At 42.8% G+C, this 27051-nt stretch overlaps 1 protein-coding gene across 2 annotated transcripts in view; it reads right to left on the bottom strand.

Moving 5' to 3' along the window:
* CACHD1 (cache domain containing 1) overlaps nt 1-27051 on the bottom strand; it is a 210493-nt gene that overhangs the window by 49750 nt on the left and 133692 nt on the right. For both annotated transcript variants that reach the window (XM_059924016.1, XM_059924013.1), the window contains exons 5-8: nt 12433-12559; nt 9488-9632; nt 8406-8622; nt 1269-1418 (exon numbers count right to left, since the gene is read on the bottom strand). In XM_059924016.1, the coding sequence (XP_059779999.1) occupies nt 1269-1418; nt 8406-8622; nt 9488-9632; nt 12433-12559 (639 nt within the window). The remainder of the gene's footprint in view (nt 1-1268; nt 1419-8405; nt 8623-9487; nt 9633-12432; nt 12560-27051) is intronic.

Below are 27051 nucleotides of genomic sequence, written 5' to 3'. Positions count from 1 at the left end.
ACACAACATATCTTGTACATTTATTATCACAGCAATCCTATGAAGACTTTGTTCTTTTCATTTTACAGATAAAACTGAGGCCCTCAAGAGATTATGTAATTTGCCATAAGCCACATGGCTAGCAAATGGAGACTGAAACTGAGAACCTCTAGACACCAGCCCCTGTGTTCTTCCATGTGTATGCAGTCCAGAAAAATATCTGCAAAAAAATCATGCTGGCCGAAACACAGATTCCTGGACCCCATCTAAGAGGGTCTGAGTACAAATCTGTAGATACTGCCTGGGAGTCTGCATTTAAAAAATGAGTCTCTAATATATATCCTTATACCATTAAAAAATGAGAACCAGTGTCCCTAAAGCCACCTGGTTCTGCATGGAAATCTGAAAGTGGAGAGGGGAGATAAAAGCCCATAGGTGGGAAGGGCTGCTGGATCAAGACATGCTCTCTTAAAAACCAGAGAATGGGGCCACTTTGAACACTGAGGAAAAGGGACCCAAAGAAGAGGACAAAGAGCTGTGTATTAACAGGTGTGGGACATGACACAGCAGAGAGGCTGGAAAATTGGGCTTTCATCAGACTGGAGGATGGTTAAACTGCTGAAGGAAAAATAATGAGTATTTCCTCAGATTTGCTAGTTTACTAAACCCTCTCACACACTGTCTGATTTAATAGCAACACGATCAACCTTAATGAGCACCTAGCAAGTGCCTGGCACCATCCTGGGTGCCTACTGTACGTTGGGGTTAGTCTTCACAATAACCCTGTCAAGTAGATAATTCTCATCTCCAATGACACAGCTAAGGAAGGGGAGGTGGAGAAAGTGTCACAAGAGGCTCCAGGTAGTGATTCTGCAGGGAAATGTGATATTCACAGTCCTGGTTATACAGAAGAATCTAGGTCAGTACTTCAGCTTCCTGCTCTTAAATCAATGAGATGAGTTAATAACCTCTATGCAGTATCAAAATCCAAGAATATGAGGAGAAGTGAAAAAAATGGAGCTGTACAGAATCCTGTGCAAGACCACATAACTGGTGACGGTTTAGAAATGAGCAGCTGGCCGGAGAGAGAGAGACGGAGAGACAGGGACATCCTAACACACACCCTGAGTACCCATGGGAGGTAGAGAAAGACGGGCTTGGGAAGGAATCTGCTTCTTATACCCTTCATCAAAGCACCCTGAGATGGTTCTTCGTTATTTTTTTTGAGAGCAGCATGCACTTAGACAGAACTTTCATCTGAAAGAAAAGAATCTCGAAACACTACCTACCGTTCATGAGGGCATAGGTGAGAATCATTACGGAGTTGTTTAGAAAGCTATTTTCTTCACTGATGACACGGAGAGTCGCCTTTTTATCTTCTTCTGAAGAGTCCTTTGATGTAATGCCAGCAGACAGGTAAATGATGACCATGTCTGTATCTAAACAAAAACATGCAAACTGAATGTTACATCGGAGTCTGGCTAAAGGCAGCTACTCAGTTTCTCTTCCACTGGGCTTTCCTGCCTTGAGGACCTGCCCGGTCCACTGTTCCTACTCCCGCCCACCTGATGCCAGGCCTTCGTCTTCCTGCCTCCGCTGCCCTTTCATCCTGGCCATGGTGGGCCACGAGGCCTCATTTACCCAGTGTCAGGTAAGGAGATGTTCCTAATGAGTTTACCAGATCAAAGAAGTTGTGTTCCTTTAGGCATCTACGGTTGTGGTAATTTAGCCATCCTAAACGGACATCTTTCCTGCCTTCTGAAATGGAGGATTCAGAACCTGATTTACCTTTTCCTTAGTGTCTCAAGTTCTTCCCCAGGAACACACATTTTTGGGGGGATTAGGCTTTTAAAAAAAAAAATTATTTATTTTTATTTGTTTGGCTCCGTCGGGTCTTAGTTGCAGCACACGGACTCTTTGTTGCTGCATGAGGGATCTTCATTGAGGTACGTGGGATCTTTAGTTGTGGCATGCAGGATCTTTTAGTTGTGGCATGTGGGATCTAGTTCCCTGACCAGAGATCGAACCCAGGCCCCCTGCATTGGTAGCGTGGAGTCTTAACCACTGGACCACCAGGAAAGTCCCAGGACTAGGCTTTAAAATGGTGGTTCTGCCAGGGACTCCTGAGACATGTAAGGTTATCTGTCTCTAGGCCAGGTAGTGCCAAAAACATTTTTGTTTTAAAACTCATCAGTGTAGGAGAGTAATAAAAGCATGGACATAGGAGCCAGGTTGCTTGTGTTCACATCCCAGCTGTGCCACTTCCAAGCTGTGTCCGGGTTGTTTTAGGCAGATTTCCTAACCTTTCTACACCTAAATGTCCTTATCTACAACAAAATGGGGATAATGACAGTATTTATTTCACAGGGTTGCTGTGAGGATCAACTGGTTAATTTAAGAGTGAAAGCCAGACTTCCCTGGTGGTGCAGTGGTTAAGAATCTGCCTGCCAATGCAGGGGCCACAGGTTCGATCCCTGGTCCAGGAAGACCCCACGTGCCACGGAGCAACTAAGCCTGCAAGCCACAACTACTGAGCCCGCAGGCTGCAACTACTGAGGCCCGTGCACCTAGAGCCTGTGCTCCACAAGAGAAGCCACTGCAATGAGAAGCCCGTGCACCGCAACAAAGAGTAGCCCCCGCTCGCCACAACTAGAGAAAGCCCGCACGCAGCAACAAAGACCCAATGTAGCCAAAAAATAAATAAATAATAAAAAATTAAATGTAAAAAAAAAAAAGAACATTAAAAAAAAAAGGGTCAATTATAGTTTAAAAAAAGAGTGAAAGCCAAAGGGTGATGGTAAATAGAGAATAAAAGAGAAAAAGAAACCTCAACACAAACAAAACAAAAACGAAACTCTCGCATTGGCCTGAAGTGGCACCTATGACTCTAGAGTAAAACGACTCTCCAACCAGGGCTAATGATTGGGAAGTCATTTTAGCTCAGGGTGAAAACTTATTTCAAGTGGATTTACTCAAAAATAAAAGTGGTGCATTTCCTACCACTAAAGATGCAGAGGCTGAATGATGGCTTTAAGGGAGGAAGGGAAGTAAGCCAGCTGGATTTTTATACTGTCTTTTTAATCTGAGATTCCCTGATTCAATATCTATTTTTAAGACAACCTACACAGACATTTATCTTTTTATTGAGAAATAATGATTGATATGCTATATGCTTAGTTCTTCAGATTCTTATGGTTGTCATTTATCTGAGATTGCTTCATGGTTACTGGGGTAGGCAACCTCCAGGTTGGTCCCCCAATAATCTCACTTCCTGATATTCACATCCCTGTGTGGTCTCCCTTTGAATGTGGACTAGATTTAATGACCGGCTTCTTGTGAACAGAATGCAGCAGAGGTCACAGGGTGTCAAGAGATGGATTAGGTTACAGAAAGACAGTGGCTTCCACCTGTGTGCTCTCTCTCGGGGAAGCCAGAGAGCATGTTGTGAGCTATCCCATGGAGAGGCAAGGTACTGAGGCCTTCAGAATCGAATCTGCCAGCAACCTCGTCAGTGAACTTAGAAGCAGATCTTTCTCAAGTTGAACTATGAGATGACAGCAGCTGTGGACAACAGTTTAACTGCAACCTCATGAGATACCTTTAGCCAGAGGCACCCAACCATGCTGTGCCCAGATTTCTGACCTACAGACACTGAGATAATAAATGTTTATTGCCTTAAGCCAGTGAGTGTTGGATAATTTATTACCCAGGAATAGATAATTAAAAAAATTATCCTAACAACTATGAGGGTACAATGACAGAATTTTCTTCCGTTTGTAAATTTCCATTTTAGACACTGAAACATCCTTTATTATGCAGAATTGAATAATTACTACTAAGACTTAATATATAAGCAAGTCTTAAAGCTAATTTTGATGCTTGAACAATTCTCTAATAAATATTAACTGCAAATTTAAATTACATATTTATTCATCAGAAATTAAGATATGAAAGCTGATGTAAAAAAATATCATAAGCTAGGGAATATCCCTGTCTTAAACTAGATGTCAATCTTTTTCCAGTGTTGTAAATACAGTCCTGTAAATTAGTTTTTTTAGGATGCTAAACAGCTCACTTAAGCTTCAGACTGGAAGAAAATACTACTTGACCCTAGCAGGTGGAATACAGATATACCATGAAGCTAGCAAACCATCGCCCTGTGGTTTGTCATTTATGTGTGATAAATTCCTGGACACCTGTAAGACTGACCTAAAATGCACTCTTGAATTTTTTTACTTGGCTTTATGATTCTGGATAAAACACGCTGTCACTGAGAGCCGGTTTTAGGCACAGGTCCACAACTGGAAAACCAGAAGGGCCTGCAGCCTGCAGCTCCTTTGGTCGCCAAGTGTATTTTCTTTCTGTCCCAACAATAAGACATACACTCTGCAAGCATCCTCACTGTCTCTGCCCAGCCCCTGACTCTACTCCTGCCCTCTCCTTAGGCAAAATTGAGTTATTTTTCTATTTTTAGATATCAGACCTGCCAAATTTGGTCTGATTTATTTTTTTACTTACTAGGATATCCCCTCTCTAGTCGCTCATGGGAACATTAAGCCTAGTAATGTTAGGGATGAGTAATTATAGGGACTTGGGGCAGGGCAAAGACATAGCATGTACCTGGAAGAAAATGCAACCCTCTCCATTTGACAAGTCCCTGTCTAAGCCAACAGCATTCCTTGGGGTCAATATCAAAGGGGGAAGAACAACTCAAATTTGGGCTTTGCCCATGCCATTAGATTCCCACTCCTAACCATCTTATTCCTTCTGCTACAAAATGACCCTCCCTAACCAGTTACCCCCCAGACAAACCCAGAACAAACAATCCAAATGTGTCGATGGTATCAGTTACAGATCCACCATGGGACTGAAAAAGAGCCAGCACTGGATAAAAGTTTTAGATTTTCTGACTAGTACACAGCAAATTAGCACAAAGCCACCATGATATATGCCATGTGGCTTTTGTTCATATGACCACCAATGTGGGGCAGATACTTTACTTTCATTCATAGACTAATCCTTACAATAACCCTACAGGGTAGGCTCATTGGAATAATCCTATCCCATGGCCTTCAAACAGTGCCAGGTATACAGTAGATGCTAAATAATTGCCTGTGGAGTGAACACAAGTAATGATATAGAGTACAAGCTCCTAAGAGGAGTACATAGACCCCTCACCATGCTGTAGCCAAGGTTACTAATGGTCCTTGACCGTCTTTGGGCTTGGGGTCAACTTAGGACGTCTAGGGTATCTGCTCTCCTTTAGCCAGAGCTAGAAGTCTTTTATATATATATATATATATATATATATATATATATTTTTTTTTTTTTTTTAATGTGGACCATTTTTAAAGTCTTTATTGAATTTGTTACAATATTGCTTCCGTTTTTTATGTTTTGGTTTTTTGGCCACAAGGCATGTGGGATCTTTGCTCCCCAACCAGGGACTGAACCCACACCCCCTGCATTGGAAGGCGTAGTCTTTAACCACTGGACTGCCAGGGAAGTTCCCAGAGCTAGAAGTCTTGAAGGAAACAGTATATCATAATAACCACAGCTAATATTTATTTAATATTTATGATGGAGCCCTGGATCTTATTATCACTCCCAGTTTGCAGATGGGGAAACCAGACCTGGAGAAATCAAATAATTCACACAAGCTTAGAGAAATTTCAGAGTAGGAATTTGAGCATACATTGGTTGAAATTCAAAACGCACATACTTAACTACTGTGCAACATTGCTGGAGAGCAGCTCAAACCTCTCCTTAATAAACTGGGTAATACTAATTCCTTACGTGTTTCTTTCTTTCTTTCTTTTTTTAATTTTATTTAATTAATTAATTTATTTATTTTTGGCTGCGTTGGGTCTTCATTGCTGCGCGAGGGCTTTTCTCTAGTTGCGGCCAGCGGGGGCTACTCTTCGTTGCAGTGCGTAGGCTTCTCATTGCGGTGGCTTCTCTTGTTGCAGAGCACAGGCTCTAGGCACGTGAGCCTCAGTAGTTGTGGCTCACGGGCTCAGTAGTTGTGGCTCATGGGCTCTAGAGTGCAAGCTCAGTAGTTGTGGCGCACGGGCTTAGTTGCTCTGCAACATGTGGGATCTTCCCGGACCAGGGCTCGAACCCGTGTCCCCTGCATTGGCAGGCGGATTCTTAACCACTGCGCCACCAGGGAAGCCCTCCTTACGTGTTTCTTTACGCAATCTAATTCGGGTTCTTTTTTCTTTGAACTGCCAGTAGAAGTTGTAAAGTGGAGGCCTCTGAGCTAAACTTTAGAAACATCTTACTCGGCCTAAAAAAGACTCCTCTGAGCATTTAGAAAGAAGACATCAAAATGTGTCCAAATCTGCGATGGTCACTCTTCTTTCCATGTTTTTGCTCGACAACATTAAGAAAACCCCCCCAAAACCCAAAGGAGAAACGTTTCCTGTCAAAGCAGTCTTCTGCTAATGTGCAGGGCAGGAAGGTTTCTAAGAAGAGGTTTAATGAGGTCTCTATTCACAGTTTTAAAGCTGGAACAAATGACAACATTTGAAAATGAAGAGGTTTCACATAAAAATCCAGATTTCTGGCTTCTCTTAAAACAGAAGATCTGGCAACACTGGAGAGGCATTCCCGCAAGGCAGCGAGAGGCTGAACAGAAGAGCAACTGCCTTCTTGATGGAGCATGCGCCCTCTAGCTTCCTGTGCTCCCCAAACAATCCTCATTACCTTACCTCGAGCTCACCTGACACACTCACTGCCTGGCTGGCTGCTGCCAGTATAACATTTCTCTCCATTACTTAAGCAGTGTAATAATCATCGAAATTGGACTTCACCTCTAAAGATGGTTTGATGACTGAAGAATCAAGTAAAAAGAGCACATCTGGTGAGGAATGCTGACAGCCGGATGGCAGCTGGTAAATGGCATCCACAGGTGAATGGCATTGACCAACTAGCCAATTTATCTTGAATACTTGAGAGGTCAGCCTTATCCTTTGGCCTTACTGAACTATGGACAACTTCACACTCAGCCATCCTGTAATATTGGCCTGTGGATAGCTGGTGCTTGCCAAGGCTGGCAGGCAAAATTCTAAGATGACCCCAGTGACCCCCACCCTTGTATGACTCCCTCCTCTTGAGTGTGGGCATGACCAGTAATTTGCTTCTGGCCAATAGAATATGGCTAAGGTGATGGGATATCATTCTTGTGACTGTGCTATATATTTGGCAAAGATGGAGGGATTCTGCAGACATAATTAAGATCTTAATAAGTTAACCATGAGGGAGAGTAATCTGTTTAAATCAAAAGGGAGAGTAAGCCTGATTAGGTTAGACAAGCCCTTTAAAAGGGGGTCCAAGCCTTCCCCGAAGTCAGGGGCTTGAAGAAAAGATGCTCTCCTCCTGGCCTTGAAGAAACAAGTAGACATGAGTTTCACAATTGCAAAGAAATGAATTCTGCCAACCATTGAGCCTGGAAGAGGACTCTGACCCTCAATGAATCCACAGACTTGGCTGACACCTAGAACGCAGCCTTGTGCAGTCCTAAACAGAGAAGCAGCTCAGCAACACATGGACTCCTGACCCACGGAAACTGTGAGATAAGAAACTGTGAGATAACAATACACAGAAACATAAAACTGATACGCCATCTACCATCATTTGTTGTAATAATTACAGTAGCTTCTGTCTTTCAAGGGCCCATCATGTGCCAGGCACTAAGTTGTGCATTTATCAACGTTGTCTTAGTTTTAATGCAGACACACTGAAGAGCTTGAAAATATATTCTTTAAATTTATCTCAATAGGATACATTCATTGAAAAAAACAACCTACAAACAGATTTTCGAATATAAAAGAGAAAACGACATAGATTCCTTTCAGTAGTTTCAAAGCATGTATCTTATTTCAAATATCCTTCCCTTTACTTTAGCATGCATCCTAATTCCAGATTTTCTTTAATACATGAAAATTAAATTAGAGTGCCTTTGTACATTTGAAGGGCTGTGCTCATCTAAATGACAGCTGGTTAGAAGAAGGAAGGATCAAGGCAAGAATTCCGGCTGCCCCCTTTCTGAGCACATGCGCACAAGCAGACAGCCACTCTAAGTCACTGAGGACGCGAGGCTGACAATTAGCATCAAAAAGGATGTGGATATTCTCCTGGGAAATAAACGGGGATATGTTCCTAATAAAGGGGCAGGAAGAAGAGGCTCAGGGAGTAAAGAAATCGTGCAGACTTGAGTACCTTTGATTGGAAAAGATGAGAAAATCTAGTAAGATCCTAGTATTAGATGACCATTATGACAACACAAGAAATTTTTATCCCGTCAATGTAGAAAAAAATCCCTCTAGACATAGTTATGTGATCAATTTACAATATATTTCTATTGCCATCCTTTATCTGTTAGTTTATGAGCAACTAATTTATTAGTGAGCAAAGGCACTTACTTGCTTGGAACTTGGTGCTATTGTTTGTGCTTCGAATCAGCTGAAATGCCTTTTGAAATCCCACCGCGTGCTGGGTAGGGCTGTCCAAAGACTTGACGCTGCTGACGAAGGTGGACATTTTCCTTTTTGTCTCACTGGTGGCTGGAGACAGGAATGTCTTATAGCACTGGTCAAGTGAGCAAGTCCTGACGGTGTCTGCCACAGTCAGCATGGAGATCTGGAGGGGAAAACAAACAGACAAACAAACCCTGTTATTCTGCCAGGGAAAGGTTTTCTGCATTTCAGAAGAGCGCCAAAAGTGACAAGTCCTACAGAACAGTTTCGGAGAGTTTAAAAAGAAATGCCTAGAGGCATCAACCTATCAAATTTGAAGAAGATTAGTTAAGGATTGGTAAGGGACAGGGACCCTAGAATTTGGCTTTTGTTCCAAGATGAAGTCAGCAGTACGGTGTTCATCTAGAACATTAAAAACAGTATTTCGCACACAGAAAAATCTTGGCAAGTACTAATCGTCTGGATTCTCCTACTGGAGGTGGCGGTGAGGGTAAAGGCATAGGGTGCGTGTTTTAAACAACTAGATTAGTGAGTAAAACCTTAGGAGGTGGAAAAGTCAAAATGATGAAGCAGAAAATGTCTACAGGCAATAGATTATCATTAGTTGTAAACACGCCTATCTCTGAGGTGTCCTAGAGATTAGTAAACCTCTAGCAGCCTTCTTTTCTCCCTTCCCTCCCATCAATCTTGAGATAAAGACAAGTCATCCACCAGTGTCCAAGCCCTAGCCCTGTTCCTCCTTCCTATAATATCCAGTGTGAAAGTCACAGCTAATTAGAAGTCTAGGCAGGGGCCATTAAGGAAGTGCAAGACTCAGTTTGGTGGGGATGGTTTTATAAAGAGATTTGGAACCAGGGTTGGCAGCTGCTTCCTTAAATACTAGGATAAAAACTACAGCACTCTCTTTTCTCAAAGTCATTTTTAAAGGTGGATTGAAAAATACATATCATAAAACATAACGTACTTTAAAAAAGGTATTCAAGAAAGACCCAATGCCAATGGGGGGGGGTCACTGGGGTCATCATCACCTTATCGTGTTCATCGATGGCGCTGAGGATGACCTGGGCAGCGTCCTTGGCAATCTGAAGCTGGGTGTCTGTGACGGAAGCCCCGTGGTCCAGGATCACTACTATGTGCTTTGACTGCGGCCGGACAGTGGAGACGTAGATAGGTCTAGAAGGGGGAGAAGCTCTCTGGGGTCAGTCCTGGTTTACAGTAAAGGCCTCAACCTAACACAGCTGTGAGTGCTACAGATGGGCAGGCACGCTGGCCTCCCTGTGTTTCTGGGGGTTTGGCACAAGGATGGAGAGACCAGCGTGGAACGAGAAACTATTCTGGTGCACTGAAAACAACACCTCATGTGTCTGCAGAACAGGGATTGGTGACTTCTGCCTTCCAAAGATTAAAGCAACCGGGAGAAGGATTTAAGAAGCAAAGCCTTTGGAAGGCTGGCTTTTTCAGCATATGTGAAAGTCCACCCTCCCTGGAAATGGAACTGGTGGCCCCCCAGGGGGCAGAGACAGAATAACAGGGAGAAAAAAGTCCACCGGCCAGTGCAGGGTCCTCTGCAGATTTAAGAGTGGGGCTTGGCTAAAACCGAGGCAGCCTGTCATCTGTGAGCACATTGAGCAGCTTTGAATAGCTGGTCTGGTTTCTCTCTCCCCAGACAAAAGCCACTGCTAGGAGGGCCCTTTTCCTTTCTGTACTGAAACAATTTACACAGGTCAGCCACCAAAAGACCCCTTATCCGAGCATTTAAAACTGTGCCATCAGATTTGTCCAAGCCAGTGATAGCCACTCTTCTTGCCAGGTTTTTGTTTGCCAACATTAAGCAAAGGGGGTGGAGGGGAGAGGGGGTGGAGGTGGGGGGAACGCCAAAGGAGAAGTGCCTCCCAGCAAAGCAGCCTTCTGCTAACGTGTGGTGCAGGCAGGTTTGCGAGAAGAGGCTTAATGAGGTCTCTATTCACAGTTTTAAAGCTGGAACAAATTAGAGGGAGCTTAAGAGAGCAAATCAGCCTCGAGAGAATTCTCTCCTTTATCGACACCCCTAAAACACTAGAGTTTTCTGTGAAATGTTAGATGCCAGTTGAGTCACAAAAGCCTGGGCACAAATTAAGAAATACAGGCAAAGTACCAAAAAAGCTCAAAATTGGGCCAAGTTTACACTAATTGTTCTCAAGCCAAAAGTCCTACATTAATACTAAAGCACTACTATATTTTCACTAGTCAATACCATTCAGCCAAGTAGGGAAACTGGATAAACAAAACCCAAGAGCGGTGGCTACAGAAGCGAAAGAGGCAACAGAAAATAAGGAAATCTGTCTATCCCAACACTGACAACCATGTCGAATACTGAACTTTTAAGTCCTCCAAGCTAGGTGAGTAGATTTTTTTTTTTTTAAATGACATACCCCCTCCTTTCCAATTCAACTCAACATAAATGAAGAGCAGAATATGTGTTCACACTGTCACAATAAATTGTTAAAAACTGCTTCACTGGGATACATAAATAGCAGCATTATATGTACAATCTGGGGCGGTCCTCATAGTGTGATTGGCTCCTTCTGATATGTTCTGCAAACCCACTCCACACTTCAAAGGATGTGGAGACCCTGCAAAGGCCTCAGAGGTGAGAGGACAGGTCAAGAGACGGCGACAGCAATCTACGAGGAGAGGAACTCAGATTACTTAGTCAAGGGAACAGGGGCTTGAGGATTGATTTAATGCATATTTAGGGTAGAGATTCGTGAAACCTCCCGAGTGTAGGTGAATGTTGATTTGTGACAAGGTGCTGCTTTTCCTTTTGGACCATCCCTCACAGGTGATTCATTAAAAGCAGAATGCCATCTAATCTATCTTCTTAGAAGTAAATGAGAATTAGATGGTTTATGGTGTCTTTGGCCTCTCCTGAGAGATGAGCCAGACTAGAACCCAAGGTCACGGATTCTGGAACAGTCTCCAAGATGCTCAAGTCTTCACCATGCTGTCTAGGGAGGGAACGGAAGAAACCATACAAATGATACAAATGTCCCTCTAGGAAGAGCACAGAAGTAGTATTTTCCTTGGGGAAAATTTTAGATACGATTTATTTATTTATTTTTTCCAGTTGTATTGAGATGTAATTGACATACAGCACAGTATAAGTTTAAGGTGTACAGCATAATGATTTGACTTACATACATCATGAAGTGATTATCACAATAAGTTTAGTGAATAGATATAATTTAAAACAAAGATGGAAAGAAGCTAAAATGGTGGTTTAGTCTCAAAAAACGTGGCATGAAAAGCAGGCATCTTGCACTAGTTCCAGAAGTTCTGGCATCAAACATCTAACACTGCAAAAGGGAAACTGTGGGGATTCAAAAGGGAAGTATCTTTGCCTAAGGGGTTCTGTAAATTGATGAGTGTTGTCATACAACTTATCTCACCATTACCGCCCTTCTAGCTAAGTGGTAGCATCTCAAGTCATTTCCTGAGAAAAGCAGCATATTAAGGATCCTCGATCCAGTGTTTTCTGGACAACCTTCAAACTTCTAGTAGCTGAGATTTGCATGTAAATTTCAAAAGGATGGCCAAGCATGTTATCACAGAAAGGAAAGCTGAGAATCACAAACTCTATTCTGAGATATGCTATAAAGTCTTCTAGCGCTGCCCTTGAGAGAAGGTATTATCATTTGTCTCTCAACGAAGGTGTCTGAAAGTCAAAACAGACTGGGTGCTTCAAAATTTTTTATTTCTTAGTAAATACCTTGTTTTACTTGGCTTGTTAGATAGTTCTGAAAAAGTTCCAGGCTTCATCATTTGCCTTCCCAGGCATTTCTACACCCACATATGTTAAATAATGAAATCATTTCAGGATAAGTTTCTGAAACCACAGTTTGGAGGCAGAGCTGTGTGTATGAATGGGGAGTCTATATTTTATACAGATTACTCTTAAGCAGTAATTAAAACTTTGGCAAGCAAGTCAACGTACCTACTGCGATGCTCATAGCTGCCCTTACACCGGAACTTGTGTGCTGGGAAAACAGTGAAAATTCCTTCTTCTGAACTGAAATACTGCCACTTAATTCCAGGGTTGGATTTCAGGTTGTCTGCAAGAACTGGAGGAGTGGGAAAAAGACATATAACCGACAAATCCACAGGTGCATGCAGGCACTGTGCCTCAGGCATCTGTTTTGCATAAATGGTTTGTACTATGAAGAAATCCCAGTAGGTATAAGGCTGTAAATTTTCTACTAAACATTTTCTTTCTGTCCCTTAAAAAAATACCCCATGAATAGAAAATATAATGAATGTTTCAGTCAAGTGAAGCAATCGCTCTTAACATTGTATGGTGACACTATATGTCGTGGATTATTTTTCCAGCATAAATGATTCATTTGCATTAATCTCTCTCCTCACTGGGCTGGTCCCTGTTAAGCCAGTGTATACTTGCTGGCTTGGGGTATGTTCTCTAACTGTGGAAAACAGTAATATTAATAGGCTAGTCTCCCGAGGGACTAGACCTGTGACCTTGACCTTGTTCACTTCACAATGAGGGAAACAGCATCATAGTACTTGAAAAATGAGAACCATAATCATTCAGGAATAGCTTACAGAATGATTCCAACATGGCAGCACTGGAATAGAGGCCTTCCCTCACGTTATCTCATTTAATCCATAAAACAACCCTAGGATGAAGGTGGTATCATTATTTTTTTAACATCTTTATTGGAGTATAATTGCTTTACAATGGTGTGTTAGTTTCTGCTTTATAACAAAGTGAACCAGCTATACATATACATATATCCCCATATCTCCTCCCCCTTGCGTCTCCCTCCCACCCTCCCTATCCCACCCCTCTAGGTGGTCACAAAGCAGAAGCTGGTATTATTATTCCCTACTTTGGAGTTGAGAAAATATGCTTACAGAGCTTAAGCAAATTGGCTGAGGCCTTGTCAGGAACTGGCTGAGCTGGGATTCAAATCTGGTCCCGTGTTCTTCACATCAGTTGGTGTTGCCTCCCTTCCTAAGTGTACTGCATCCCTGCCACTGGTTTGCAGCTGGGCTGGCAGCCACCTTACTGTGTGCAATATTGTCCCCAAAACTCCATGAAGTCTTTCTCTCTTCTCTGATGCCCCTTCACTCTGCTCCACACCACCTCATTTATGTATTGCACGCTACTATGTGTAGGGTACTGCTTTACATGTTGCAAGATATACAAAGATGAGCAGAAAACAAGCCCTCCTGTAAAAAGCAATACATCAGAAGAATCACATAGAGGGAAATGGAGCAAAACAAGAAAGCATGAGGTGTATTTGGCAAAAATATATATATGAAGCTCTGAATGCCACAGAGCCATTCTTTTTTTTTTTTTTTTTTCCCTTTGGCTGCACCTTGCAGCATGTGGAAATCTTAGTCCTCCGACCAGGGATCCGACCCCCTGCGGTGGAAGTGTGGAGTCTTAACCACTGGACTACCAGGGAAGTCCCCAACACATGGCCATCCTTTAGTCTGGCTTGGGGGTCAGCAAGCTTCTGTAAAGGGCCAGGTGGTCACTGATTCTGGCTCTGCAGACCATATGGTCTCTGTTCCAACTACCCAACACTGCCTTGTGGTGCGAAAGCAGCCACAGACATCCATAAAAGAACGTGTGGGTGTGTTCAATCAATGCGAATTTGCGAACGTCAGCGGCAAGCCCGGTTTGGGCAGTGGTCCTCCAACCACGCTGTGTAAAATGTGGAGGCCTTCAAAAATGTTCAGCAGTTACCCTGCCCAACACACACCCAGGAGCTACATACAGCACACTGTAGCCTCACACAAATCCTAGGAGTCAACACTTATTAACCCCAAGTTACAGAGGAGGAAACAGGCTGAGAGAGGGTTGTTGACTCGCTTGAGGTTTCACAGCGGACAAGAAGGGAGTCAAGCCAGTGTATGACCACAACGCCTATCCCCTCTCTCCACTCTGCCAGCCAGCCTTATCCAGGTCATCACCTGGACTCAGGCGACCACTCCCTCTCCGGGGACCAGTGCTGACGTGAGTGCGTGTAAACACGGAAGAGGGTTTTTCTCCGCCTTGTCTCCCGGGAGTCTGAAGCTCAACCTTGATCTCCTATTAGCACTCTTCTCCAGGCAGCCCTGCCAACCCAGCAATAAAAAGGCAAACACCGCCTTTGGGAGAAAGGAAAGCTCGGTGACCTCATTCAAAAGTAACATCTGTAACAATAAACAGGCTGCAGTGAGACTATTAGAAGGGGAGCCAATGAGAGCAAGAATGTTTTAAAAATAAATCAGAATTCACATAGTGTGTGATACATTTAGTCTCCCCACAAAAGATCGCTCTGGTTCCTTTCCAGCACTAGAGCCTAAGTATCGGGCAAGGTTCCTCAAACCCTCCTGCTGAGAACTCCTTTGGTATCTGATTAAATTTCATCTGTTATTCAGCACTAGCAGAAGATGACAGCTATGATGGTAATGAGGACCCCAGGGCCCAGAAGCCATCAATCTATCATTGTGGTGTGCACCCCAGGCAGGCCCCCTCCTGACTTAGAGGTGGAGGTGGATGACAGCCCTGTTATGTACGCAGAGAACCCAGAGGGGTCTTCCCCCATTCACAGGAGTCAGTTAGGCGTCCTGACCACTGGATCACTTGGGCTGGGGTCCCACACGCTCACTCCTTCCTCAGAAATGCTGGAAGCTGTCCGGGAAGAAAAGCTGGGCAGACGCCCAACCTGTGAGCCCACGATGCACAGTGCTAGGCTTTAAGTTATCAACGGGCAGGGTCTGTATCTGTCTAAACTGCTCTGCACACCGATCTCAGAAAAGACACACGTGAAGGAGGCAGTGAATGTTTTTTTCCTCACTGAAGCTGAACCCGAACCCCAGGACAGAAGTTCATCACACCCTCTGACATCCTCCAGCATTTTACCTCTTCCCACCTTCTAGCTAGAATTACTGTCCTAACAGGAAACTGTTCGATCCTCCATCCCTAGACTCAAAGATCCTTGAGGGTGAGATCTATATCTGAGCCACGTCTGTTACCCCTGAAGCAGAGATTCCCAGTACTTTTCACATCAAGGTGCACACTCTGCGTGATATCTGCAGCATACAGGCTGGGAAGATCTGCATGGAAGTACTATTTCTCGAATGTTTTGATACTTTTGTTTGATAAATTCTAAAATCTTACTTTCCTCTAATGCCAAATCCAATTAAACATTAATTAAATATAGAGCAATGATTAAATAAATCAATATAGAGCAATCATAATTATAAATATGTTTAAAAATGATAAACACTCCCTTCTCCCAACACTACTGCCAATGCAACCAGTACAAAAATAGGTAAATGGAGAGAGAAAAAGCCTGTTTGTCGGATGATTTCACGGGACTATACATGTCAACTGTATATGCTAAACATGTAAAGTTTATTAGCTGTCAATTATTCCTCAATAAAGTTGATTTGATAATAGTGCAAATTTATTGAGCAGCATACAAACTAGTTTTATACACAGTTTGATGTTTTATAAAGACTCTATGAGTTTGCTATTATACCCATTTTACAGATAAAGAACTAACTTGTTCAGAGTCATAAGGGCAGAGTCATGATTTGACCTAGGTGTCTGCCTCCAAAGTCCTGGCTCTTTCCAGAACACTATAGTGTTTCTACATGTCCATAGATACATGCTGAATGAATTAGCAATGAATAGATAAAAAACGCACTGAGTACTTCTTGAGAGGAAGAATAAATATATAAACAGGTTGATGGTTCTCAATCAGAATAATCAGCTGCATCGGTTTGTAAATATACAGTATAAATAAATACAATTAAGGAGACACTTGACTCCTTAAGGAACGATTTCAAAATTGAAATAAGACATAAGGCTAAAGTGAGCATTTAATCTTGTGAGAAAAAACAAACTGATGAACTGCTAAAACTGGCACACACCAGCTGGGAGTCCAATGTCATGGGCTTTACCATCGACCCCACAGGCTGGTCTATCTGGAAAATGGCAGAGACACAAGCTACAGCTTGGAAGGTAGAGTCGACGGTAATTACAGCACTCAGAACTGTGCATGAGGTCAAACAATAGTGTATTTTAGATAATAAAGGGAGTTTTTATTTGAGAGAGAAACTATAGCGCTGATACCTCTTAATTATTTTGTAGGTGCTCAACTGGTTAGAGATGTGAGCCTGATGTGTCTTTTTCTTTCACTGTCAAATTGAGCAGGCATAAGAAAGCCATTTGGACACGGGCACAGGGCTATTTTGCACTTTTTACTTAATTCAGGTTGGCTCTTAGGAACTAGAAGGGATACCCTGGTAAATCAGACGGGCTGGGGAATAAGCAGCCATGGGTTAAAGTGCCATCTCTGACTGGCAAGCTCTCTGACCTTCAGTTTAACTTTCTATCCAGTATCCAAAGGCATCTTTCTAAAATGGAAATCAAATCCCACCACTGATTTGCTTAAAACTGTTCAAAGGTTTCCCACATAATCACGCCTAGGATTAAATCCAACCCCATCAGGCCCTGTACCATCTGGTCCCTTCCTACTCCCCTGCCTCACCTTTCCCCTTTTCAACTCACTACATTGTACATCGAGAGCTATTTCTTTTTAGTTCTGTAAATATGCCAATCTTTTTGCAATGGAATAACTCCTCACCTTCTCAGAGAGACCTTCCCTGACCACTCTCCATTATTATCCTCCCTCAGAGCATCCAGTATGTTCCTTCATAGGAAATTTTTGCCATAGATGGCAAAAGTTGGTAAGTTCGGTGTATTTATTTCTGCCGCTATTTGTTTCGTGTCTCTCATGCAGAGGAGCTGTCAGTCCCAGGAGGGCAGGGGCCAAGTCAATTTTGTTCATCACATTCCCTGGCCCTGGCACAAGCCCAGTTTTTAGGAAGCACTCAGTCAGTACTTGCTGAGTGAATCAGTGAATGATGATGTTGGCTGATGCATGTGATTTCACAATCTCCTCATCTGTAAAGTAATAGATTTGGACAATGTGTTTCCAAAGATCCTGTAGAAGCCCAGAGAAAAGTGGTAAGAGGGCAAAGAATGAAGGTCAATAGGAAGGAAGTGCATGGACTTACAACTAGAGAGGAAGAGCTTTTATCAAGTTTATGAAAGAAAAAAGGAAGAGCATTCTCACTTCCTATTCGCTTAGAAGCTGTAGGTCAGTACTATGAGATTATTAATAGTGATTCAATACTTTGCAAAATGTCCAAACAGTACCAAGAAACATTTAAATGAGAATGATGGAGAAAACTTAATGTTGGCCTTTAAAGGATGTGGAGTTCCCTGTGATGGCTCCTGGTTCTTTAAAGGCAACCCTCTCCGTTCCCTTCAACAACTGACTATTTCTCACTTATACGTCCTATGCTAATTATATGTGAAGACCAAGAATTTTGCCATACCCATTGGCTTATTTTTTCTTTGACAAACTGTCATCAGGTAAGCAGCTGAAAATCTGTGCCTTTCCTCTTTCTAGGCATTCCTGTCTATTGGGTCTCAAGATCTGCCTGCACACACTGTACTGAACTGTCTGTGGATAATTCTAACATATGGGTCCCAGATTCCACGGTCCCCAAATATTTTCCTTCCAATTTTATCATCTACATCTGACTAGTTCTTATGTCATTGGCCTCTCCAGTCAAAACAAAACCAACCACGTCCCCAAAGTCCTTGCCTGCCTTCTTTAATGCTTAACTCACCAGGCCAATGAGAAAGAGATGGATTATGAACTGCCTGTATTTGGGCTGTGACTTTCTCAATAGCATTATCCAGCGGAGGTAGGGACAAAGGGAAAATGTCCTGTAACAGAAAGCCTGTGCTCCCGCTTCGAGGAACTCTGGGCTTCCCGATGCCCAGCCCAACACCGCTCAGCAAAGCACACAGAGCTATCTACTTCCCACAGCTTGCCAAATGTAAAATACAGGAGCTGTCCTAAGCACACAGAGGTGCAGACACACAAAAACACACATACTTTCCTAACAGACCAGAAATTACGTAGCACCTTTCAGTAATACTCTGTGCAACTGCAATCCTTTTGGAGGGAAGTAAAATAAATTAACATCCTGAGGACTCCAAACAAAATTTCTGGCGTTATACCCTATCACACCTTTCCAATTCCTACACCTTGCTCACATCCTGAGTATCGTTTTACCACGTATTCCGGAGGGGCCATATTTCATGGATACTGTGTATATTGTTCCAGAAGGGGCAAGCATATTGAGTGTTTGACCACGTACCAGGCACTTTGCAAGGTCTTTTATTTATATTATCTCAGTTAATTCTTACAGCAACTCTATGAGGTGGGTTTTATTTATAATTCAGGAAACCAAAGTATATAGAGGTTAATTTTCCCCAAGTATTTAACAGCTAGCAAGAACCAGAATGTGGAGGTTTACCAAAGTGATACTGTTATTATCATTTTATAGCTAAGGATATTCTGGCTCAAAGGGAGGAGTTACTTAAGCTTTGGGCCTGGAAGAGGATCCAGGCCACACAGGTCCTCTGATTCTTCCACTAAAGCCCATTGCCGAAGTGAGGTTAATGGCAGCTGAGCCAGCCATCTCATTGTATTTACTTTAGTCTAATACTAAGGAGAGGACATCCACAAATCTCTGATTCTGTTCCAAGCTCGCAGTTCATCATGTGCATTCTAAGCTAATTACATCATGTAAATCAACCAGTCCAGTTGATTCTGTTGAGGCAGCTTGCTCATGGGCTCAGACAACCCAGAACAAATTTCTGGGGCAATCCAAAATCAGCACAGGATCCACTGCTCTACCCTCTTCCTTTCTCAGAGACCATTCCCAGAGGACCCAAAGGTCAAGGTAGTTTCCAAACACTCATGGAAAGAATAAGAGAAAATTAACAGAGGTGGAGTTCTCAAGCCTGGCTGATCATCGCCATCAGTTTTTGAAGCCTACAGATTCCCAAGCTTTACCAAGCCAACATTCTGATTCACTAGGTCTGGGTTGGGGGCCAAAGAATAGACATTTTTGACAAAGCACTTCAGGTGACCCTGATGATCAGCCAGGTTTGGGACAACTCAACCAAGATGTTAAACTCCATTGTCCTGTCCGTTTCCTTAGCTTCACTTGCTTCTTAGACTTTCTCTCTCTCTGTCTTCAGCATATAAATATTTTCAAGTTGCTCTAACTTAAAAAACTATTATCTGCAGAACCCTCCCTAAATCCTACCCCTTCCTAAGTTATCAGTGACCTTTCACCTTTTCTCTGCCAATCAACCTTTCACCTTTTCTCTGCCAATCAATCAGTGACCTTTCAACTTCCTCTGCCGTGGAGAGTGGTCTCCACGGATTCTCTGCTTCTTGCCATCCCATTAACCACTCATCTTGGATGAGGCCATGCTTGCTTAGGCCATGGCCCCTCTCCAAGACCCCTCCCACTTTTGGATGACCTATTCTACTTCCAGTTTTCTCTTTTCCCAGGCTAACTACTCTTCTATCCGTTCTTCACAAAGCTCTCTTGCCTGCCCTGCTTAAAGTCCGTCAGCTGCTTGACTTCAAGCTAAGAAACAAATCAAAACAAAAACCAAACCAAACCCAAAGCAAACTCCTCAGACTGATATACAAGGCCCATTAAAATCTGGCTTAGTGCTACCTTCATTTTCCGTTACTTATTCCCTCCTCCACAGTGGTCGGCACGTTTCACAGACTCTGAAATGGGAAATGTGTTTGCCACAAGCACAGTCACCTAATTCCTATTGTCTTTTAAGACTCAACCTCACAATTTGGGTCAACTGCCCCAGGCTTACCTTTATCATGACAGCATTTAGCACTGCATCACGACCATATTTGTCTGTTGATTTTTCTCCTCATTCCTAGTGCCCTCAACACACATAGGACAAGGTTGTGAGCTCTCTGAGGGGAGAAATTCTGTCTTAATTACCCTGGTGTGTGCCACAGTAACTACGGTAAAGTTGTCACCTGAGAGAAGCTTGTTATGAGAGAGAGATAGAGTCAGGGTTGGTCTGGTCTCAAGCTTTGGTGAGGAGCAAAATGAAGCTGCTGCTAACTAACATATGGAACACGGGCTGGGGAGGAGGTTTGGGTGGGAAGAGAGAAGATTATAGGTTTGGTCAAGAGTCTGAAGTGTTATTAGGCAGAATACAGTAATGGGAGAAATCCCTTCATCTTAAGCAGTCTGTTGTAATGAGCACATCAGACAAGGAGTCAGGACATGTATGTTTAGTCACATCAATACCAACAATTTGTTGTTTGACTTTAGGTAGGTCGGTTAATAGATCCTATCTAGTTTAGGTAGCTAGGCTTGTTTCTCATCTATAATATTGAGTAAACATTTTTCCTTGGTATCTGTGGTAAGACTAAGACAAAAGTATGTAGCGGTGTATGAGGTACCAAGGAACAATGGACTGATTTTCTTGTGTGCATTGCATGTTTGAAATCACCATAGTTAGTTTCAGGTAGATAATACTATTCATCCGGATAGTCTGTCTCTATATAGTCTCCCTATACCTGAGACATTTATATGTGCTGATTTGCTGTTAAGCTAAGAAAGCCAGGGCTGACTTATAGCACATCATGACTACATTCTTCCCTTCACTAAGGTCCTTCCAAAAGTCTTGGTTATTCCATTACAAAGATGAGACAACAAAAGTACAAAGGAAATCCTAGTTCTATTCATTCATTTACTCATTCAATAAGCATTTACTGTGTACCCGCTATGGGTAAGGCACTGGATTGAGCACTTGGCATACAAAAAATAAAAGGAATAGAGCATCAAACAGATGTTCAATATAAAAAAAAAAATTAAAATTCTATAATAAGAATGTACCATAGAATAAAGTAATGAAGAGTTGTAGCTGGGCCAACACAACTCTGAAGGGCCACCCCAGCCTCTAAGCTCCCCTGGGGGTGGCTGAGGACTCCACTGAGGCTGTACCTCAGCCCATCTTCTCCCACTGCTCAATCCTGCTTCCTTCCCTTTCCCCACAGACTGCCAACCTCCATCTCAGAGGCTGCCTCCTGGTAAACCCAACCTGCTACAACAGACAAGGAATTCTTACTGAACAAGAGCAAAGTATGGAGGAGTAATAGAAACTGGAGATTTGAAGCAATGAAAGGGATTCCCTGAGGATACAGCTCAGAGGGCTTAAGGAAGAGGAAGAGGAGCGGAAGATGAATTTTAAAGGCTTCCACCTTTATCTTGGAGGTAAACTATCAGAGGTTTTTGAGAAATGGAGTTATAGAGCAGATATTTTCAGAATACCTACAGTGTGTAGGATATATTGAAAATGAGAAAGAATAGGAGAAGGGAAAACTTTTGGGAGGCTTCTACGTTAATTCATCTTCTAGAAAGGCAATGAAGATTCAAGTTTATGGTATTGGAGTGGAGAAAACAAAGGGGATTCAAGACACACCTTTGAACTATGGAATCTAAACCAAGTTTCCCTTCAATGAAAAGGATAACGAGGGACTTCCCTGGTGGCGCAGTGGTTAAGACTCTGCCCTCCCAATGCAGTGGGGCCGGGTTTGATACATGGTCAGGGAACTAGATCCCACATGCATGCTGCAACTAAGAGCTCGCATGCCACACTAAGGAGCCCTTGAGCCTCAACTAAGGAGCCCGCCTGCCACAATTAAGGAGCCCACGTGCCGCAACTAAGGAGCCCACCTGCCACAACTAAGACCCGACACAACCAAATAAATAAATAAATATCTTAAAAAAAGGATAACGAGATCTACATTATCACTGGATGTGATGAGAAGGAAGAGGGACACACAGGTAAATGCCTAGCCAGGTGTCTTGTACATAGTAAATACTTGGCAAATATTCATTCTCTCACACTCTCATTTGGTCAAAACTGTTAAATCCTGAAGTAACTGGGTAGAAAAAGGCAAGGAAGAATTCCCAGTGTAACCAGGAGAGGGGTACCCAGATTGGGGAGTAAGTTTAGAGGAAAGTGTTCTTGTTTGTTTGATTGTTTTAATTTTTGAGGTAGCTACAGGATAATCACAGAGAGATGTGTCCCCTGAAGTTGGTTCCTCAATAAATAAACTCAGAAACAGGCCAGGGCTGGAGACAGAGATTTAGAATTGAGTAGCATGTGGTAGGAGTGGGAGTGCTGCATAAATCGAGAACATTCAGGGAGATAACACTCAGTGAGCAGAGGGAGGTGGTGAAGAGAGGACATGTGGGGACATCCACTTTAGGGAAAAGGAGCTCAAGAAGAAGGATGAAAAGGACTGGGCAGAGAAGTCCGGGGATAAATGGCAGGACAATTTTATAGGAACTAAGGATTACAGAGTTTCAGAAAAGAACCTTACATGCCAAATGTTACATAGCGGTCAAGTGAACCTGTGGAGGGGTCCCTTGAGATCCTCCAGGGAACAATGATATAGTGAAAAACTGGGACAGTCTAAATGTTGAACTGGAATAGATGGGCTGATTCAACAATGTTACACAATTATACACCGGTACAATGATAGAGATGTATATTTATTTACATAGACACAGAAGAATGTCCAGAATACATTTGCTAAGTAAAAAACAAACAAACAACAAAAAACCAGGCTGTATCCATTACGATCATAGGTATTATGGAAAGAGTATATATATATACTCTTTCCATAATGAATAGATGTGGCTAATAAAATCTTCTGAAACCAGTGTAATAGGGTTGTTGTGAGAAACTATGAGACTTCAAAGTAGCTCGCAGTATAGGAATAGAGCTTGAAGGGGAAGCAAGGTGAAGAAAAGGGCCCTCTGTTTGTGTACTTAATTTTGTGTATATACATACGTACACCCATATACATGAATGTAAACGGAACCATATAACCTCAAGAATCTAGATTTCTCAGTGACTGAATAGTTTTTTAGATGTTATAAAAATAATTACCAATCTTTTATAATACTAATGCAATCATGAAGCTGGAGTAATTGGCATTAAAAAAAAACCCTAGAAATTCCTAGTTTTGTTGATTTTTATTCTTTTATTATAGGTAGAACACAGCTTTACACTGCATTGGTATTAGCATTTTTGTTTTTTAATTTTATTTATTTATTTATTTTTGGCTGTGTTGGGTCTTCGCTTCTGTGCGAGGGCTTTTCTCTAGTTGCGGCAAGTGGGGGCCACTCTTCATCGCGGTGCGCGGGCCTCTCACCATCGTGGCCTCTCTTGTTGCGGAGCACAGGCTTCAGACACGCAGGCTCAGTAATTGTGACTCACGGGCCTAGTTGCTCCGCGGCATGTGGGATCTTCCCAGACCAGGGCTCGAACCCGTGTCCCCTGCATTGGCAGGCAGATTCTCAACCACTGCGCCACCAGGGAAGCCTGGTATTAGCATTTTTAATAGATAATTTTCAAGCTATTTTAAAGAAAAGTGAAAAACCTATAGCACAGAGCCAATCTTTGTCGTTCACAGAAGGAAGCAATGAATCCACTGAAATTAACAGCACAGTCCGTAGCCGCCAGTGCCCACCTGTACCTCCTGCAGCATTTCCTGCTGTAACGTGACTTATAAACGCCTCTTTCACCCCGTGAATCCTGTTTCTCAATGAAGACGGCAATGTGACCAAGATCGAAGTTTGCAACTTCAAATGCTCTTTAAATCAAATACAATAAAGAAAGTCCAGACACCTTTTCTTCTGGCGAGAAAGACTAACTCCCATTTCCACTCTCACCTCAACTGTGTAACTCAAGAGAGCAAGAGGCAACTTTCCTTGGACTCTTCAAATAAACTCTCTTTAGGGATCAGGCTACGCACAAGAAAATAGCTCAGCAGGAATTTTAAAAAAGAGAGAGAGAGAGAGAGAAAGTGAGAAACTAGAGATAAAAGCAGGAAAGACCCTCAGCAAAACATGACCAGCACCATCATGTAACACATGCACTGTCAAACGTTAGTTATTTGAATGGATTCAGGGGCAAGGAGTCAATTTGGAAAGTAGAGATCTGGCAGGGATGGTTTTAAGAAGAAGAATACACATGTGTGTTGGATGGATGGACACATGACCTAGTTTTGGATAATGAAGCTAAGAATGGTTTACAATTTGTGCGAGTCTGTTTCCAGCTAGTCTGAGAGGCAATCTGAAACTGTGTTATCAATTAGGGACCCATTGATGGATTATATACAGTCTAAGGCTGGACATCTTACAGATGTAAATATCAGACATGTGATAGCCTACGAAGCACATTAATTCTGCTCTGAAAAGGGGCATGAGCTGGAGAGGAGGGAAAGGGGGAGCTCTGAGGTCACCCTCCACCATCTCCCACTCCTCTCGTATTACAAATGACTGCTCAAGAATGTGGACTTTGGGATGCAGCCACTGCCTGGTAGAATGTCACAAAACTTCAAATACAAGCAAGTCAGTTCTCAGATACCTGAATATTGCCAAAAATGGCTTGTAAATCTAGCTATGTCAACTGTGCTGAGAACAACTCTTATCAGGTAGGACGTTAGACTTGAGACGTGCTCTTGGAAACAGCAAAACTCAAGATCTGAGCTTTAACTACATACCTCTGCCCTCACCATCCTCTTCCTCCCCACCTCTCCCTTGACAAATAAAGACTGTAATAAAATAGCATATTGTTGGGATTCCCAATTATTTGCGCAGCTGAGTTCTACCCTAAACCTCTGTCACAATAGAGAACTCTTAGTATAACTACCAGGTCTTCAGTGCTTCCCCGTCCCCGTCCCACCCCCACCACTGGCCTCACTCTCAGCTGATGGTTTTGCTTCCTACTTCTCTGAGAGAACGCAGTAACTACGAAGGGCATGTCCCCAAGTTCCCGACATCACGTCAGTCGTTACGGGCATCTCCACATGCCCTCTCTTTCTTCCCTCCTCTCATTAAGAATGAATGCCCTGTGCTTCTACATCCTCTACTTGGAATCCCACCATCTGTTGCCTAATCAAGGAAAAGACTACAGCAATTGTCTCTTTTCACTCCTCACTTTTCTCTACTGGATCCTTCCCTTTGGCATATGACCTTGCCATAATTTCTCTCAATTTAAAAATATTCTCTTGGGGCTTCCCTGGTGGTGCAGTGGTTAAGAATCCACCTGCCAATGCAGGGGACACACGTTCGAGCCCTGGTCCGGGAAGATCCCACGTGCTGCAGAGCAACTAAGTGCGTGCACCACAACTACTGAGCCTGTGCTCTAGAGCCCGCAAGCCACGACTACTGAGCCCGCGCGCCTAGAGCCCGTGTTCCTCACCAAGAGAAGCCACCGCAGTGAGAAGCCCACGCACCGCAACAAAGAGTAGTCCCCGCTCGCCACAACTAGAGAAAGCCCGTGCACAGCAATGAAGACCCAACGCGGCCAAAAATAAATAAACAAATAAATAAATAAATTTGTTTATTTATTTAAAAAAAATAAAAATATTCTCTTGACTCCATGTGGCCCTCCAGCTTCCCTTTCAGCAGACCTTTGGAGTTCATGTACTTACTGTCTCCATCTCCTTTCCTGCATTCTTAAGAGCTTGAACTAATAAGTATTAGCCTTTCATTCTATTCTACTGTCCCACCAAACAAACCTCGTCAAGTTCACCAATAACCTCTATATTGCTAAATTCAATGGTCAGTTTTCTTAGCCCTCGTCTTAGTGGGCCAACTTAGCACAGCTGATCTCTCCCTCCTTCTTGAAACACTTTCGTCATTTGGCCTCAGGAAGATGGCTCTCCTGTTTCTCCCACTAGACTGACTGCCATCTCAGATTTTGCGACTGCTTCCTTCTCGTGTCAGTGACCTCTAAGTGGTGAAGTGTCCCAAGACTCAGTCCCTGGACCTCTTCTCTTTTTTATTCATAGCCACTTGCTATATGATCTTATTGAGCCTCATGATTTAAGTACTATCTATACAAGATGAATCTCATTTATAAATCTCCAGTCTAGTCCATTCTCTGGACTCTAGACTTGTATATCCCACTGTCTATGAGACATTTTCGCTTAGATAACTAACTTAACTTTTCTAAAACTGAAAAGTTGATTCCATGCGTCCCACACAAACCTGCTCTTCCTCCACTTCCCCATCACAATCAGTGGCAACTCTGTCCTTCTTGTTGATAAGGTCGGATATCTTGGAAGTCCTTCCCGACTCTTCTCTTATTCTCACACACCCTATGCTGGGCACAGCTGAGGCAAAGAGGGCAAGTACTGAATCTGACAGTCAAAAGACTCAAGTTCCAGCTCTGTGCCCTGTTCCAGCTTTGGAATCTCCCATAATTCATTTTCTCCACCCATTCCAGGTCCTTCTCTACTCTCTTCAATTATTTTTTATGAAAAATATTTTCACTGAGCTTCCTTTCTAATAGTAAATAACCCCCACCTGCTCCAGAAGGTCTCAAGATTCTCTGACCAATTTTTTAAAAAAATGACTGAATTCATTATATATTGGTCTAGGCGATAAGTGCCTGGCAGATTTAGGTCAGGTCATTTAGATAGCAGCTATAGTTTTATTATCCTTAAGCAATATAAAGCTTACAGTTCTTTCTTTCCAGACCTAATAGATTACCTGGTTTGTGTATACAATGCCCAAAGGCTACAATTCTTCCCCTGAACCAATACTGGTTGGGCCTCTCAAAGTAAATATTCTGGCCCTCTGGCTTTTCTCTTGGCTT

Source organism: Balaenoptera ricei, chromosome 1 (assembly GCF_028023285.1).
Source record: "Balaenoptera ricei isolate mBalRic1 chromosome 1, mBalRic1.hap2, whole genome shotgun sequence".
NCBI classification, from domain to species: Eukaryota; Metazoa; Chordata; class Mammalia; order Artiodactyla; family Balaenopteridae; genus Balaenoptera; species Balaenoptera ricei.
The sequence above is the reverse complement of the archived record's forward strand: the minus strand, read 5'-3'. Positions and strand labels throughout refer to the sequence as shown.